The sequence below is a fragment of the Schistocerca americana genome, chromosome X, assembly GCF_021461395.2.
Source record: "Schistocerca americana isolate TAMUIC-IGC-003095 chromosome X, iqSchAmer2.1, whole genome shotgun sequence".
Lineage (NCBI taxonomy): Eukaryota > Metazoa > Arthropoda > Insecta > Orthoptera > Acrididae > Schistocerca > Schistocerca americana.
Genome location: NC_060130.1, coordinates 949,015,960 through 949,030,786, shown reverse-complemented (window position 1 = coordinate 949,030,786; position 14,827 = coordinate 949,015,960). Strand labels below are relative to the sequence as shown.

General features: G+C 36.8%; 1 protein-coding gene across 1 annotated transcript in view; it reads right to left on the bottom strand.

Moving 5' to 3' along the window:
* The window catches only part of LOC124556420 (solute carrier family 22 member 7-like), a 167,568-nt gene extending 154,959 nt beyond the window's left edge, over positions 1-12,609 (bottom strand). The window contains exons 1-2 of the mRNA XM_047130378.1: positions 12,568-12,609; positions 3,169-3,407 (exon numbers count right to left, since the gene is read on the bottom strand). Of these exons, the coding sequence (XP_046986334.1) occupies positions 3,169-3,404 (236 nt within the window). The 5' untranslated portion in view covers positions 3,405-3,407; positions 12,568-12,609. The remainder of the gene's footprint in view (positions 1-3,168; positions 3,408-12,567) is intronic.
* Between the last annotated feature and the right edge of the window lie 2,218 nt (positions 12,610-14,827).

The following is a 14,827-nucleotide window of genomic DNA, read 5'->3' as shown; positions in this document are numbered from 1 at the left end:
TGTATTGCGAATACATAGAAAGAAGCATCCTTTATTGTATGATTATATGATAGCGGAACAAACTCTGGTAGCAGTTACTTCTGTAAAGTATCTGGGAGTATGCGTGCGGAACGATTTGAAGTGGAATGATCATATAAAATTAATTGTTGGTAAGGCGGGTACCAGGTTGAGATTCATTGGGAGAGTGCTTAGAAAATGTAGTCCATCAACAAAGGAGGTGGCTTACAAAACACTCGTTCGACCTATACTTGAGTATTGCTCATCAGTGTGGGATCCGTACCAGATCGGGTTGACGGAGGAGATAGAGAAGATCCAAAGAAGAGCGGCGCGTCTCGTCACAGGGTTATTTGGTAACCGTGATAGCGTTACAGAGATGTTTAACAAACTCAAGTGGCAGACTCTGCAAGAGAGGCCCTCTGCATCGCGGTGTAGCTTGCTCGCCAGGTTTCGAGAGGGTGCGTTTCTGGATGAGGTATCGAATATATTGCTTCTCCCTACTTATACCTCCCGAGGAGATCACGAATGTAAAATTAGAAAGATTAGAGCGCGCACGGAGGCTTTCAGACAGTCGTTCTTCCCGCGCACCATACGCGACTGGAACAGGAAAGGGAGGTAATGAAGCTGTGGAAGTGAATGTGACTCCCACTCACGTAGCAGTGACGGACATCAGCCCCATTCCTTCCAGCTCATTTGGAGATGCACTCCAAAGAAAAAAAAAAAAAAAATTTATACCTACTGTACTCACCAGTAGCCTCTATGTAAAACAATTTCAACAGAGAGGTGATGAGAAATGCGAAAAAGAATAGTGCACTGCAAAGAAAAAAAGCAAAGAGGAAACTGTTTTGGAAAATAAATATTGTATGAAAAAGACCTTTTAGGTGACAACAGTGATGTTTCCAAAGATTGTCACTGTTTGACCTGCCTGGAATTATACTCACATGCAAAACCCATAGAACAATGGTAAAGGTGTCAGTAGTGTAATTTGTGAGTACGCACTGTGCTAGAGTAAGCCACAGAATAAAATTTTTTGTTTGTGATGTCTGCAAATAGATAGGATTGGTGATAATTACTTTTTCAAAAAGGAAACTAATTTTGTTGTCTCATATATTAATATTTTTAGTTCGACTTTCGGTCTTCACTTTTTGTACAACTGAACAGGGAAACCTTAACCGATACTGCTATAGAATTATTTCAAGAATAATCTTTTATTTGTTCTTAACTACTTATATATTAAATATATCAAATATCTAATGTTTGTCTGCATTTCTTACTTTCCTTACTCCTATGCCATTTTACCCTGACAACAGTCTAAAACAGCATATTTAGTACTTTTTAAAAGAATGTCAAAAATGTATGGTTTGTATTAATTTAAAAACATGGCACCAAGATAGCAAAACCCACAAATGAATGTGATATGGTCCTGATACAAATTTTATATAACATCGTGGTTTATGAAGCAATAATTACCTAAAAACAAAATGATATGTCATTTTAGACCCCCTGCTATGGTACATAAAGCCATCAAAATAGTCTGTTGACCACAAAGACTGACTAATTTTTATTGGTCCAGTTTCATCATAGACAACTTATATTCGACAAGTCAAAATATAGATACAGTTATATTAAACATAAGCAAAAGAGTGAAAGTAAGTTGGTAGAAATTCTTATAGTATAAGTTTATCAGTTACTGTTGAAGCACAAGTCAAAAAAGTTACAGTACTACATAGTACGAGAAAAAGAGTAGGCAAATTAAAAGTTAAGCATCTATTCACACAACTAAATTTTAAGTAACATTTGTTTTACGTATTCAGAAAGTCTTTTATAGAACAGAAACAGTGCTATATTAGAAAAATCTTTTGTTTTATTTTAATTTTTTTGACTGGATACCTGACAACAGTCAAAACAGAAAGTATTGATTTTTCACTCATAAACAGAACAGGATGTCACAACCAGTAGTATCTAAGTTCATGCAATAAGTCACTCGTCATCAGTATTTATTACATGATTGATGCACAAAATGCACAAAAATTTGAAAATACCAATAAAAAGAACAATAAAATTCATCTAATGTTCATAGAATAATAGTATTTGTAAAGGAAAGATATCAATTATATAACAACAAATAGGAGACAAAACAAAAATGTGTTTTACTGAGTGTGGAATGCCACAAAAAATTATGCAGTACATCGTTAGTGGCTTTGGTGTGGTACATTGTCACCACCAATGCGCATCTTGTGTTTTGAGTGAGAATTCTATAAGCATAAGTGTACTCAGTCTTTTATTTAGAGTGTTAAGATGTATCTCCCACTTCAAATACTCCTGAATATGTATGTCTAAAACTTTTGTATGTCTCACATTTCAGGCTTTTTTATACCAATGATAAAAACATGGTTTGTACGATGGAGGTTTTGTGTGACTAGAATGAAAGTCATTGATGTGTATTAAGAACAGTACTGAACATAAAATTATATCCTAAAAATCTATCTATATTAATATATTTTGGCCCTGATATGTGTTTTACTAACCTTTAGACTTATGTGCTGTGTTTGTTATATGTAATCTTTGTAACCCTATCAGCTACGTATGATCAGAACCAGTTATTAGGTACTCCTCTTATTCCTAATGCTTCTTGCTTATTTAATAAGAAGCTGTGATCAACAGTATCAAAAGCCTTAGAAAGATCTAAAAATATGCCTGTGACACACTCATCTTTGTCAAGAGCATTAACTACCACTTTTGTGAATTCTAGTATGGCTGATTCTGTACTTCTACCACTCTGGAAACCAAAATGGGATTCACATAAAAGAATGTATTTATTCAGCTAACTCATTAAATTGTCTTTCTGAATTTATTCTATTACTTTTGAGAATGTTGACAGTGGGGAAATGGGCTGGTAATTTTCTATGTCTTCTGCATTACCTTTTTACTTCATGTTCTCTATAGATCAGAAGAAGGGTTCCTCTGAAAGCTAGCAATGTTCCTAGTCTTGCTCATGTGCCTGTTCATGATACAGTGACTTAATAATTTCATTAGTTGTCAATACCACTCCCTTAATTATTTAATTATTAATAAAATAATGATTCTTGGCAATTTTTCATCATGATGCAAAACTTTAACATACTTTTGAAAACTACTACATTTTAACAATCAAAGTTTTTATTTACTTGCCTAGGAATTGTCATGTTCTTCCAGATGTCTGTGCTTACATTTGCCTCCTCTCTTCCTGGTACATAACACCAGTGATCAGGAATTGTAATAGCTAACATTTTGCTGTAGATTACCATTGCCATAAAAATGCTAGATAAACATATGAAAATTATGTTATGTTGTTGTTGAAACTTTCCATTGCCACCTATCTGATCAATAATGTCCTCAAACTTCACATTCTGGAATGTCTCTTCCATGTCCTGTCAATTCAATGTAACCAGTAAATAATCAATTATTCAATTTTAGATATATCAACAAAATGTGACAGCAATTTACAAAACAAGAACTTATATATAATGTTTGTTTGTCCAAATGGTATTTTATTCAATATCTCAGCAATTTTCAGATACATGCAACATATTTTACTTGTATGGACTCTATGTAATGAAATAATTATACAGAATAAATCAGAAATCAAAACTCAAAAACTAATTATGTGCTGTATGAAATAGGACAGTTTCAAATTACTGATGATAAAAAATTCAAAAATGACATAGTACCATGGGAAATTTTGAAAAGAATAGGCAGAAACAAAATTACAGCAGTTAAGATTCACTTAAAGTTTGATGTTCTAGTGTTGTAAATATATATATTTATGTAAGCATAAAGAGTATCACTCATCAAACAACCTAAGCATTGAGTTGTCAACAGGCACACACAAAAGAGAATGAAACTTGGTAGCTTTTGAAAGAAATCCTTTGATGAGCTAGAGTACAAACACACACACACACACACACACACACACACACACACATTCTCTCTCTCTCTCTCTCTCTCTCTCTCTCTCTCTCTCTCTCTCTCTCTCTCTCTCTCTGAAGGACATTTCCCACGTCTGAGCATGATTTATTACAGAACATAAGTCAAAACTATTAGAAAACTATGTTTATTAATAAGAAGACATATTAAAAGTACGAATTTATAATTTTTATGTACTACCTATAATGGGGGGTCAATTTAAAAGGAGACAGATGGAAAAAGTAAGTAAACTGTTTAGTATTTCAAAAGTAATCACCATAACTGCCAATACATTTATCGCACTGCGAGACAAAACAGCCAGTGAATTCATGGAAAAATGTTCATGGTTACCTAATAAACAATGATTGTACTTAGGCATGCACCTTTTCATCCGAAGCAAATCGACAGCTATGAATGTCTATCTTCAGGGCTCAAAAAATATGGAAGTCACTGGGGGGGGGGGGGGGGGGGGGGGGAGGGATTGTGACTGTATGGAGGATGTGTAAGGGCTTCCAGCAAAATTTCTGCAGTGTAGTTGAAACAACCTTGGTAACATGTGAGCACTTGCACTTCCTCGATAGGGTCGCAATCTCTCCCCATGCAATTTCCATGTTTTCAAAGCCCTGAAGAAGAACATTTATGGCTGCTGATTTGCTTCAGACAAAGAGGTACATGTCTAGGTACAGTCACAACTCTGTGGGTAACAGCAAACATTTTTCCATGAAGGTATTGACCATCTTGTCTCACCCTGGGATAAATTTATTAACTATTATTGTGATTACTTTTGAAATAATGAACACTTTGCTTACTTTTTCCCATCAGTCTTATTTTCATTTTACTACTACATATACAATGCACTTAACTGAGATATTATACATGAATTAGATTTGTTCATATAATTTCGCTGTCAGGCAAAGAACGCAAATAGATGCAAGTACTTTTTATATTCATGTTGATAGTAGTTTTTGGCATTGGAAGGTAAAACAGCAATGAAAGCTATTAGAAACCAGAGACATCTGGTATATTCAATTACAAGGAGAATAACAGTGATGGCAAAACAGTTTTGAGATTTTGTGACAACTTTTTGTAAGTACTAGTCATTATTCATCAATTGTATGTTCCAGCTTCCCTCAAACTGATTCTGAATTTCAGTACCTGTATAAGGGGATTGCCTGGGTGTGAGTTCATCTATGTATGCTAGAATTAGTATCTTATTGTCCGGTGATATCTCTTGACTATGTCCCATGTTTTTGTTTAGTAAATAAGCAACAAGGTAAAGCTGTTATTAGCCCGATGGTTGGTTTGAAAACTTATGCACTTTACTAGGCATCATCCTATGGGAAGTGGTATGCCCATGCCTCCTCCTTATGTCTGAACTGACTTGTCCAGCTAGTTATAGAGGGACCTACAGTTAAATGTGCACTGTGGTGCAGTGCAATGTTTTTCACATTGCCAAACTTTACCAGAGGTGAAAATCACAATAAATGACAGAGGCAGCTCATGCACAGTCCTCAGGTGATGGCTCGAAGTGGGTGCCAAAGGCTAAGCATGTGATCCACCACCAAGCTAATTATTAATTTGTACTTAAAGCTAATCTGTTACTCAAATGTGTTTTTCTGTGACTAGTCAGCCTAACATCATTATCAGTTGGGGGACACCAAGGTAGTGTTCCCACTCGAGTGACAGATACAGTGCCACTGTCTTGGATGACAGATAAGGTTCTTGATACCATTCAGGGATTGCATCTAGGCCTACAGATTAATATATAGCCACTGAGATATGAAGTCACATGTTTAATAATTAAGTTTATATATGCCAGGGAATAGTTGTGGGCAAGTGAAATATTAAGTAAAAGTACTTCTGAGACCTGTTAATAGCATTTGAACATGAACATTCATGAAGAGGAGATAAGAATGTGAATAACCTGATTAAAGGGGAGGAAGTATTTGCACAGTGTCCATGAAACTTTCACACTATTGGCTCTTGCTTTACTATGAGAGACAGCAAATTTAGAACTACTCTATCAATACAATTGCTCTTTTGGTAGATTTTACAGTGTGCACTTTTAACTTCCTGCATTTCATCAGAAATATTTCTTTCATGACAACAAACTTCTCATACAACTTTTATCAGGTAAAATTTTTGGTTCTTTTTTATGAGTGAAGTAATCAAAATAGTGCAAAGAATAAAGAAACACATTGTTACAATAGATACATACTAAAGCCTTAATCAGTAGAGAAATTAAGTGCAGACATATTTTAATTCCCACTCAGTAAACAGAAATTGGGAAGTTTCTCTCAGTTATCATGAAAGAAGTGTTTGAGGCTGGTAGGTCACTTTCCATACATTTGCACAAATACTTCCTTCTGTAAATGCTAAATACCCCAACAAGTATAAACTCTAAAACATGGAACATGATTTACAGTACATTATTTTAAGAATTACTAAAAGAATGAGAGAGGACTTCCCTGCAAAAATATTATAAAAGAGAATAAAGGACATTACAGTTACCTACCAATTTCGTTTTCTTGCTGCAATAATGAATAAAATAATAATACAAATTAAACTTTTAGAAAAAAAGAAAGGAAAATCTATAAAAATTATATGCAAAATAGTGTAAAGTGACAATAATTACTTCATTGTGCCCCACAGATCCTTCAAAGAGTTAAGTGCAATGTGAAACAAGTCAATGTACATAAACTAAAAACAAGAACATTATAAAAACATGATTTTTACATTGTATTAACAGTAAACTACTACTAGACAATTTAACAATATTTGCACTTGCACTAGCTGCTTGCTCAGCCATATCAAATAGCTGCTGTTTCTTTTATATTTCCATAGTAGCATAATATTTATTCAATGTTATTGGTAATTTTAAAGGAAATTGTTTACCTATGTCTGTAACAGAGGCCTATTCACAGTAAACTACTACTTATCATATATCTAATAGGAATTTTCCATCAAGGAATGAACAGGGTATCCATAATTAAAGATCCAGTTTCAAAATGCTGTAGAAAGAGAACCACCATTCAGAATGGTAGCAAATTTGAACAGCATATTATTGATGCAGGAGAAAATGTCATGGAACACAAAAAATTCAATGAAAATTTTACCAGTAGATAGTTCTGTAAGCATCTTAATGTAAATGGGATCAGCTACAAATGACAGATGAGTGAAAATATTGTGGCTACAGTTTGAGATGCACATTACACCATCCATACTGTTCCATGTGCATGACTGCACAAGTTCGGCAGTCAAAAGCTGTGTCATTGTTAGGTAAGCCCACCCACCACAGCAAGACTGTACCACAGTGGATGGAAAGAATTGGGTTTTAATTCCCTTGAGGCCAAAAGCCACATAAAAAGAAAAATGATATTGGTTTTTAATTGTCCTTGGGACAAAAAGTGCAGAAAAAGGAAAATGACATTGGTTTTTAACTGTCACGAGACTAGCAAAAGAAATGTCCAATATGCTGTCCACTGTTTTCTGACACAAGCTGAAAATGAGAAACAGCATGTTCCACAATAGATCAGAATGTCTTGAGGTGTCATGTTCAGAATACATTGCACAATGTTTGCCTTCAGTTCTGCTATGCTCATAATTGGAGCACTGAACACAGCATCTTTCAGAAAAACCCACAGCCAAAATCACACAGTTTAAGATCAGGTGCTCTGGATGACCGGGTAGGGAAATTATGCCACAAAGTTCTAGCATTTCTGAAATATCTATGCAGCAGTCACTTCACTGTATGTGCAATGTGCAGAGGAGTGCCATCTTGCATAAAAATAATCCTACTCACACATCCACACTGTTGAAGGGTTGGAATGATGTTGGTGTGCAAAAGAGTCTCATGATGATTGCTAGTAAAGCGACAAGACCCACAGGTCTTATCTTCTAAAAAAATACAGCCGTACAATAAATGGTGCCGCATACCAGCACCACACAGTCAGTTTTGCAGGATGAAGTGGTACCAGTTGATGTATGTGTTGATTTTCCATTGCCCATATTCTGCAGTTCTGCATATTGATATGTTCTTGGAGATGGAAATGGGCTTTGTCTGTCCACTGAGTGTTCCATGGCCTTTCATTGTCTACTTCCACACAAACAAGATATTCGAGAGTGAACATCTGTGATGCTGGCAGGCCAGAGGAAGCAACACTTGAACATGTGTGCTTTTGTATGGATAGCAATGCAAAATGTTTTGTTGGGTTTTATACACTGTGCTCACAGGCATGTCCAACGTTCAGGCAATTCCTCATACACTGTATGTTTGCACACTGCACACTGCAAATGACACTGGATCAACTTCTTTCCTCTCTCTGCCACACTGCACTTTAAAAGAGCCTGTCTTTTTTAATTTAGCAGACAATGGACCAATGTCTTTTTCATGCCCTTGAGTGTCCACAACTTCTCCAGGCCAATGGCACAAGTCACCATTACTGTAAGAGTTTTACCAGCAGTGCATGATCCTCCATAGAGACAGCTGTGTTGGTTGTCTTTAAGGTAAACTCAGGTGTGTATTCTGATGCTTACAGCACTATGTATTGGTCAAATTCAGATTAATTTCTTTTTTATTTTCTATTGTTTTTGTTCCATGTGATTTCCCCCTGTGTCAACAACAAGCTCCCCAAATTTAATGGCAGTAGATGCCTTTCTACAGTGTTATGAAACTGGAACTTTAATTACAGACATCCTGTGGATAATCAGAAAATTTATGTCAGTGGTTAATGAGACATGTTTTTAGTTTTCTTTGCATGACATGAAAGGAGTGATATAACAAACTGCAATATAAGGGCTATCATGTAATTTTTAGGCAAAATCAGATTTTTTTGCACAAAAAATCCAAAAAACGTAGAAATCAGTACATCATTGAATGTTTGATTTATACGGGCATAATACTATTTATATTTCAACAAAATTGGAGATTGGTAACATTACTGAGCATGCTACTGTTACAAGTTTTAAACTGGAATTGATGGGGTAGTCTTGTTGACACTTAAACAGCCTTTTAAGGCTTATGTATTTTCTTTTGAAGCTTTTTTTTATTACTTATCAACTACCCATTGGAAATACACACACAAGAGTTTGGCAAACACATTTTTTATTATCATTAGTGTTTTCACTCTTTTTGAGATTAGTCTGAAATTTTTTCATGTCTTGAAACGTTATTATTTCTGAAAACAAACTACAGGTGCTTTGGAACCTGGAATTGTCTGATAAAACTCAACCAAATTTGTGTTTCTCCTAGACACAACCATTCTCTGCAAGAAATGTGGAAAAATTTCCTGCCATTTTTCACTGACACTAATATTGGATTGGTTATTACAATCCAGATGTTTACTCACTCAAAAGTATTCATCAAACAGTTTTCCTTCACCTACAGTGATGTTTCAGGCTCCAAATTTTATGAAACTAGTGAATTGTTGCACATTCATGCAGTTAGTTCTTTTACTTTTGGATGATCTGTTCTGTCTTAAGGACAGAGTTTTTTTTCAACAAGAAAAACAACATGAAAATAATAAAAAGTAGAGTGACCAATGTAAGCTCTCCTCCAACCAATAATTTTAAGTGACCTGACCATGTTCCTAAGGATTTGCTATCTGACTTTGAGGGAGGGACTTCCAGCAGCTACAATTGTATAGGAAATTAAATTGTTGTTCTGGGATGCACATAGTTTATTTAACTTCGAAATATATCAAACCCATTCACTTTGATGAAACTAAAATTCCAAACCTGATTCACTCTGAAAAATCCACAGATACGAACATTTTCACAGTTTTATTTATTTCCATGACACGTTTCAAAGGTTTAAACCTCCATCATCGAGTGGATTTACATTAGTTAGTATAACATTTGTATGTGTGTGTTGTGTTACGATTTTTTGGAGGAACTTGTGGCATTGCCTAGTGGAGAAACAAGACAGAAGAAATTCAAAACCATGTTCTGAAATGGTGTCTTGTTTCTCCACTAGGCAGTGCCACAAGTTCTTCCAAAAAGATCGTAACACAACACACACACAAATGTCATACTAACTAATGTAAATGGTCACTAGATTGACTTTGCCCCACTACTCCCTTCACATGATTAATACTAACTATCACTCTTGGCATGACATGACAATGCCCTGTCGACTGGAAAAGCCACTAAACAACAAAGTTCTAGACTCTAAGGCTTGCCAGTTAGTGCATGCTGCCAGGTAGCTATTGGTAAGACTATTGATCATGGTATCCTTACATTTCCAACCTTAACTAGTTTGCAGAATGCATATTTTGGCAGAAAATAACAACCTAACACCCAATGAAATTTCTAGGAATGAATATTGATTCTCAGTTAAAGTGGTGTGAACATAAAAAGGTACTTGCAAACAGAATGTCATCAGCATGTTATGCCCTTAGAATCCTATCATCAGTGTGTAACATGCAGTGTCCTTTAGTTACATACTGTTCATATGTACACTCCATTCTTAGCTATGGCATTCTTTTTCTGGGGAACAAATACACAAAATATGAACACAATTTTCAAACTCCAGAAAAGAGCCATAAGAATCATAACCAAAAATAGTCGAGCTCATTGTAAATATTTGTTCAAAACACTGGATTTTAAATACTCCATGTGAATATGCCTACCAGGCAGTTGTACACATCAAAAATAACATCAGTAATTATTGCACAAACAGTTCTGTCCATGACCATGGAACAAGAGCTACACTCAACTTACATTTGCCAGGAAGAAATAAACATAAAACTCAAAACAGCATTTTCTACCAATGAATGAAAATGTACAATAAATTACCAAAAGAGATAAAAGAAATTTCTAAAATACACTTATTTAAAAAGGCAGCTAAAAAATACCTGTTATGCAATACATTTTATACATTGAACGATTACTTAGATAAAATAGAGAAGGAGCTTGGTAAAGAAAGGTTATACAAAGAAATAATAATACTCATTATAGAACATCCAACATTCCACATAACAGCTTCACATTATGTTTTTTCCTTCTTTTTTCCTTTTCTAGAAAAACTTACCCCCAAGCTACACATTGCACAATACTAACACCTCTTTCTCTTTCTGAGCTCAGCATCTCACTCACTATAGAGGGATGCTGATTCAGTTTTTCAGGATAGCAAATGGGAAGTTGTGGTACAGAAAATGGCCCAGAGATCACCAGAGTGTGTGTGTGTGTGTGTGTGTGTGTGTGTGTGTGTGTGTGTGTGTGTGTGTGTGTGTGTGTGTGTGTGTTATCAAACAATGCGTCTATAGTCTGTGCAGTGACATAGTGAGATATGAGGGAGCAGTGTGGCACTACACTATTTAATAAGTTATTTGTAAAAAAAAGTATTGCATAGCAGAAGTAAGACCAACACGAAGTCTGTAAATTCATGTGTAATCAAATTAGCTTATTTTAAATTGGTCTAAACTTGGAAATACTTTGACATGTCCCATATCCTTGTAAAAAGAGATCTTCTTCTACTACTACTACTACTACTACTACTACGTGCCTTGATTGCAGAGCATGGGCACACCCAGCGAGGGCGAAGGGGGGGGGGGGCAGCTGTAAATTTTGACAAGCAACCAACCCACTCTGCTACTTGCGGGCACTGTGGCGTCACAGTGAAGAACAAGATTTCTCCCACCTTTTTAAAATATAAACTGCTCTACTGGTGTAAACATATCAATATTAAAAAGGTTTCATTTCCTAAGATGGGGTTTTGCCCCTTACATTTGTAACAGATCATATTCACATACGTATTTTGACACTGTCTCTTGTTTTAATTCCAACCGTTGACTTAAAAATTCAGGAATTTGGAACAGAATCTCCTGAAATACGTTAAGACAAGGAATTAAGTGTTGCACACTACGACCTACAAAAAACAGTACGAGTTTACATTTTTTGTCAGCAATGCTGTCATGCAGTGCACTAAATATGCCAAAGTTTCACATTATTAGCCTTATAATGTTGTGAAATTCTTGTAGACGTATGGCAAGAACAAGAAACATCAACCAGATCCACTTAAACATTTCATTTTTCCATTGACAGGTTTCAGTTATTTTATATAACTGTTGTCAAACAACAATACGGTAGTGTTAAGACATACATTAATTGCTTATCATAATCTAGGACTGTATGTCGTAACATAAAAGCAAACATTTCCATTTGATGATGTTTTGAGAGAGGGGTACATGCATGTTAGTTAAGGAGCTACGCTGCCTGCATTACAGTTATGATGCGAGTCGAAGTTCTCTACAACACTTTTATTTTCCCAAATTTTTATTTAGTTAATCCCTGTTAGCAGCATAAACATACCATGTTGTTCTTTTTCGACGTGAGTTGCTTTGCTTACTTCTTTTTCATGACAGTATGAAGGATGAATGTTCGGATTTTGCAGGAATTTATATTATTTTTGGATGAATAGTGGGGAACCACTCTGTATGTGTTATACAGAAGTTTCTAAAGACACTCCCTTCTCAGAATAAGTTTCTACGTCTATGCACAAGAACAAAAGTTAATTCAAAGACAGTTTTCTGAGGGATCTAGCACTACTGCATGGCAAAGTACTTGATGGAATTTATCTACACTTTATGACAAACATATCCGGACACCTGGCTGAAAATGACTTACAAGTTCATGGCGCACTCCATCGGTAATGCTGGAATTCAATACGGTGTTGGCACAGCCTTAGCCTTGATGACAGCTTCCACTCTCGCAGGAATACGTTCAACCAGGTGCTGGAAGTCTTCTTGGGGAATGGCAGCCCATTCTTCACAGAATGCTGCACAGAGGAGAGGTATCGATGTCGGTCGGTGAGGCCTAGCACGAAGACGGCGTTCCAAAACATCCCAAAGGTATTCTATAGGATTCAGGTCAGGACTCTGTGCAGGCCAGTCCATTACAGGGATGTTATTGTCGACGTCGTGTAACCACTCTGCCACAGGCCGTGCATTATGAAGAGGTGCTCGATCGTGTTAAAAAGATGGCATCCCCGAATTGCTCTTCAACAGCGGGAAGCAAGAAGGTGCTTAAAATATCAATGTAGGCCTGCACTGTAATAATTTCACGCACAACAACAAGGGGATGCAAGTCCTCTCCTTGAAAAACACGACCACACCATAACACCACCGCCTAGGAATTTTACTGTTGGCACTACACACGCTGGCAGATGACGTCCACCGCGCATTCGCCATACCTACACCCTGCCATCAGATCGCCACATTGCGTACCGTGATTCGTCACTCCACACAACGTTTTTCCGCTATTCAGTCGTCCAATGTTTACGCTACTTACACCAAGGCGTCGTTTGGCATTTACCGGCGTGATGTGTGGCTTATGAGCAGCCGCTCGACCATAAAATCCACGTTTTCTCACCTCCCACCTGTCATAGTAACTTGGAATTCCTGTGTGATGGTCTGGATAGATGTCTGCCTGTTACACATTACGACTCTCTTCAACTGTCGGCAGGCTCTGTCAGTCAACAGACGACGTCAGCCTGTACGCTTTTGTGCTGTACGTGTCTCTTCACGTTCCCACTTCACTATCACATCGGAAACAGTGGACATAGGGCTGTTAAGGAGTGTGGAAATCGCGCTTACAGACGTATGACACAAGTGACACCCATGACTTGACCACGTTCGAAGTCCGTGTGTTCCGCGGATCGCCCCATTCTGCTCTCTCACGATGTCTAATGATTACTGAGGTCGCTAATATGAAGTACCTGGCAGTAGGTGGCAGCACAAAGCACCTAATAGGAAAAAGGTATGTTTTGGGGGATGTTCGTATACTTTTGATCACATAGTGTATCTGAAACACACTTCCATACAATAATGTCATCGATTATGACCGACGAATGTTTCTTACTTAACCAGACTCTTAGAAATGATATCATATACGACAGTCCACTCCATTCATATTGTTTTTTCTGTATAATTTCGACAGCAAAACTCCTAATATTGTATGCTACGGAAATATAAAATAAAAATTCAGGTTCTTTTCTGTTAGAATCGTGCAAATTACAGCTTAGAAAAGTACAGCGTAGAACTGCGTGAGACTCTTCAATCATCTTTACATACAAATTATGCCCTGCATCGAAATACTTGAAACAACGGTAAACAAAAACGACAACACTGGTAAACGCAGTATACCGTTCTACGTACAGTATTTGCACCAAGCATTCTACAATTAAGTAATGCAAACAATAAACAAAACACATTTCCAACTGCATGCGGATAGCGGGTTAATGCGGTCCCGCTGGACGGCAGAAAATATTTCAAACGCCGGCGCCAAGAAAGACGTGCACACTAGAAAGCATAAAAAGCAGAAGTCCAGGCAGATAATTAGTTTCCGGAGCCAGTTCCCAAGTTTTCGATTGTTTCGTGGAGTTATTTTAATCATCAAATGGTTGTCAGAAATTTTTTTTAAAAAGGTAAATTTACTTACATTTTCTGCTTCTTTGGTATAATGTTTTTCAAAAGGCAGAATATTTAACTAAGTGTTTTTGTGTGTAATTTAAACTAAGACGTTATTTGACTATACCGTAATCTGTGAGGCAACAATAGGATTATTAATATTTTGGTGTTGTTTATATAAACTGACGTAACATGCGACATAGCGCATAAACAAATTCTACACCTACGTTTACATCTAGACTCTGCAAAACACCGTGAGGTACATGACAGAGGGTGTGTCCAATTGTACCGGTACTTTGGGTTTCTTTGTGGTGTCACCGCCAGACACCACACTTGCTAGGTGGTAGCTTAAATCGGCCGCGGTCCATTTAGTACATGTCTGACCCGCGTGTCGCCACTGTGTGATCGCAGACCGAGCGCCACCACAAGGCAGGTCTCGAGATACGGAATAGCACTCGCCCCAGTTGTACGACGACTTT